General features: G+C 51.0%; 1 protein-coding gene across 1 annotated transcript; it reads left to right on the plus strand.

Moving 5' to 3' along the window:
• Nucleotides 1-729: 729 nt before the first annotated feature.
• Nucleotides 730-1,592, plus strand: LOC106292198. Its single transcript, XM_013727813.1, has 2 exons — nucleotides 730-787; nucleotides 1,180-1,592. Exons 1-2 carry the CDS (start codon nucleotides 730-732, stop codon nucleotides 1,590-1,592), a joined length of 471 nt encoding a protein of 156 aa, XP_013583267.1.
• Nucleotides 1,593-3,981: the final 2,389 nt, after the last annotated feature.

The raw sequence follows: 3,981 nt of genomic DNA on the forward strand, positions 1-3,981 counted from the left end.
GAGGACGGCCCGCACCAAGGTCACCTCGCCCATGGGCGAGGACGATCCGCACCGAGGTCACCTCGCCCATGGGCGAGAAGAACCTGCACCGAGGTCACCTCGCCCATGGGCGAGGACTGCCCGCACCGAGGTCACCTCACCCATGGGCAAGAAAGATCCGCACAAAGGTCACCTCGCCCATGGGCGAGGACGACCCGCGCCGAGGTCACCTCGCCGAAGGGCGAGACCGACTTCCTGTCCCGATACCGTGCATCCTCGTCTAAGTTCCCGTAACACAATCCTCAGGCCCTTGCACGCAATACCCATGTCTCGTCTTGCTTAGGATTATCAAAGAAAGACTTCGGGAAAAGTTATAAAAAACTTGGTCGTCGAAACGGATTCCTGCCTGCCGTATAAAACGGATATGGTTAGCTTGAACACCAGTTGCCTTAACTATACGGGGAATTGGACTCCTTTCGGAAAAGCCAAAGCTGTTTCTTAGGAAAAATCGTAAAAACGTCCAAGTCCCAAAACGGCCCAAAAGGAGCCTGAACCGCGGCTAAACGGCCCACTTACGATTTTAGAACAGAATTGAGGCCAAGGCTGCTATGACGGTCTACTTTTTATTTGCCTGAACCGCGGATAAACGGCCCACTTACGAATTTAGAACAGGATTGTGCCCATGGCTGATATGACGGTCAATTTTTTATTTCGCAGGAAAAGATAAATGTCAAGTTTCCGAAGATAATCATGAAGGGTGACGAAAAATGGAAAATCCCATCTCGCGACGAATCCGCCCCAGGAAAAGGCATAAACCGACCTAGAGAGAGTATATAAGGAGGGCTTAAGGCGAGGAGCAGGAGGGGCTTTAGGGAGCAAACTTAATACTTAGAGCAATTTCAGGATTTTTTAAGTTTTTACTATCGAGCTTCGACTCGACTAGGTTAGAACTTAGGTGGCTAGACTAGCGAACGTACCGACAGCTCTCGTGGCCTAGGATCTTACCTGTTGTTCACGCTCAAACGCGAATTCGGAAATAAGACGTCTTTGTTCTCTTTTCGCTCTTTTACGATTTAGCACTTTCGACTCTTTCATATTGATTGTGTTGTGCGTGGCCTAGCAGATAACCGGGACCTTCAGGGAAGGTCGGGATAGCTTGGCTTTCCTCCGATTAACAAATCTTGACGGTGTGAATTCCAGTTCCCACAGCCACCGCGACAAGACCGAGTGAGCCACGTCTTTTTGGGCGGTGCAGAAATCAGCGGGATAAGCCATGCAGCCGCGAAGAAAAGGACCTTGAACGCCAAGCACGGCCTAGAGGCAGCCAAGCCAAAACGCCGCTCCTAGGAACAGACAAAATAAGTTTCACGGCCAAGGAGCAGGAGAAAGTCCTCACTCCTCACCACGACGCCCTGGTTATCTCGCTCACTGTAGCGAACTGCCTGGTAGAAAGGATACTGGTAGATAATGGAAGCTCAGGCAAAATCATCTTCCATGCCGCATACAAGGATCTGGGGCTGGAGGAAGGCGCTCTAACTCGGAGGATAACCCCCCTTATAGGTTTCAGCGGGGAAGTCAAGCAAACCGTTGGGGAGGTAACCTTCGCCGTATAAGGTTTCAGCGGGGAAGTCAAGCAAACCGTTGGGGAGGTAACCCTCCCCGAATATGGCGAAGGAGTCAACATGTCAACCAAATTCATCGTGGTTGATTGCGATTCATCCTGCAACATGATCCTAGGACGGCCCTGGATCCACGGAATAGGGGCCGTCCCCTCGACTCTTCACCAAATGGTGAAGTTTCTTACACCCTGGGGCATAAAGGCGATCAGAGGGGATCAAGAATATACCCGCTCCTGCTATCAGACCACTCTGAAGGGAAAGACCAAGGTCTTATAGCAATTACAGAGAAAACCTCCGGCTCGTCACACTGAGGAACCAGTGGTTGAGGAAATCGACGAGGTGCCGTTAACCGAAAGAGACCAGACCCGACATCTATAGATCGGCTCCAAGCTAACCAAAGGATTGAGAAGAAGACTGATAGACTTCCTCAGGTCTAACTCCGACTCAGGTATCGAATTCCTCCAGACCCCAGGCAAGACAACGGCCTCTGGATCCCCGCTGGAAGGAACCCCGGTTCCCAGGATCCCCGCTAGAAGGTGCCCTGGTTTCCCGCTATAGAGTTTTCAGGGTTCGGTCTCAGGATAGACCCTTCCCCTGGGAAATGGAAAACTTTCGATAAGGAGAACCTTCCATATTTCTGAATATGGAAGAGTTTAACCTACTACAACCGACTAAGTCCCGCCATAGGAAGACTATATAAGGGGAACCTAAATCCTAAAGCAAGACATCGACACTTCAAGGCCTAGAGACTAGGGCTAGACGGCTAGAATTAGGGTTCTTACTCAATTCATTGTAATTCTAGTTTGTCTACTCAATAAAACGTCTCTTCAAGTCTTTATCTCTATAGTATCTCTCAAAATCAATACAAATACCAGCCTTGTCCATCGTTCCGTGGTACTCACAAAGATCCTACACAAAAATCCCTTAACAGTTTGGCGCTAGAAGGAGGGGAGTAATCTAAACTACGTGATAATTGCGGTGGATGAGCATGACGAGCTACCTGAAGCTACCCACAAATAGACTAAACTCCAAAGACAAATCGATGACCTGCAAGGTCAAGTAACCAGGTTACATAGAGCTCAGGAAGAGACCAATCCCGAGTTGTCCTCGGAGTTTCAGATCCTGAAGGAAAAACTCAACGAACACTCCAAGCAACTGGAGCAGAGCGCCGAGAAGCTCAGCCAGCTCGAGTCGCAGAATCTTACCCTCCGGGATGAGAACAAATCCCTTAACGTAGCGAGTAACAAGAAGCGTCAATTCTGAATCCAGGTTCGCCCTATGCCGCTTATGGAAACACCTAACTCCGGGATAGGCACGAGTCTCCCGTCTGCGGCACCAGGAGGAGAAGCTTCTATGCGAGAAAAGGCCAAGGACGCTCAGACCTATGACGGGGAGGACAGCGACTCGGAGCCCGAGCCTGATAAGGAAATATCAGACGGAGCAGCAGGAGTGGAGTCTCCTATGATCGCTCACCTTCACCAGATGTTCTCCGATAGGCTTGACGCCATGCAATCCATGGTGGAGAGACTTCCAGGGGTGGTTCGCCCCATACGGAAGAACAACCCCGATTCCTACGCTGATACTCCCTTCACAGAAGAGATCACCTTGATTGAGATGCCCATGAAGTTCTCTTTCCCCAGTGTAAAGGCGTATGACGGCACCACTAATCCGGACGACCACGTCGCCCAATACAGACAGAGGATGCTCACCGTAGCACTCCCAGAAGGGTCACGCAAAGCTACCATGTGCAAAGGTTTCGGCTCTACTCTGACCGGACCTGCTCTGCAAAGGTATATCAACTTACCCTCCAGGTCCATAGCCTCCTTCGCAGTTCTCAGCGACAAGTCCGTGGAGCATTTCGCCAGCAGCATGGATCTTGGGAAAACCTCTGACAGCCTCTACGAAATCCTCCAGCACCGAGCGGAACCCCTGAGAGGCTACATAGCCCGCTTCAATCAAGAAATGGTGGCTATCCCCGAATGCAGTATCCCCACTGGTATCTTTGCTGTCAAGAGAGGTCTGCTCCCCGACAGTGACCACTATAAGGAGCTGACCAAATACCAGTGCAAAACCATGGAAGACGTTCTGTCTCGACCCTGAGTGCAGGTCAAATGGGAGGAAGACGTCGCCAGCTGTGCCAAGGCACAACAGAAGCAAGATCCGAAGACGATCAGACCAGACCAAACCGAGCGAGACGAGAAACCCTCTCAAAGATCCACTAGGGACTCCGGGAATCAAAACCAGAACAGATACCAGAACCGGCCAATCGAGAAGGCAGAAGGGATAGCTGTGTCCACGTGGCCAGACATCTCTCACCTCTCCGTCTCAAGGCCGGAACTTATCAATGTTCTGAGGCAGATGGGCCAGCAGGTCAAGTGGCCTC

The sequence above is a fragment of the Brassica oleracea genome, chromosome C5 (genome assembly GCF_000695525.1).
Source record: "Brassica oleracea var. oleracea cultivar TO1000 chromosome C5, BOL, whole genome shotgun sequence".
In the NCBI taxonomy this organism is placed as follows: Eukaryota; Viridiplantae; Streptophyta; class Magnoliopsida; order Brassicales; family Brassicaceae; genus Brassica; species Brassica oleracea.

What these genes read in the sequence shown, in the direction of transcription:
- LOC106292198 (XM_013727813.1), top strand. Translation starts at nt 730, where the DNA reads ATGAAGGGTGACGAAAAATGGAAAATCCCATCTCGCGACGAATCCGCC. An exon ending in CGAATCCGCCCCAGGAAAAG is followed by an intron (nt 788 to 1,179) that starts GCATAAACCGAC and finishes TGTGAATTCCAG; the next exon opens with TTCCCACAGCCACCGCGACA.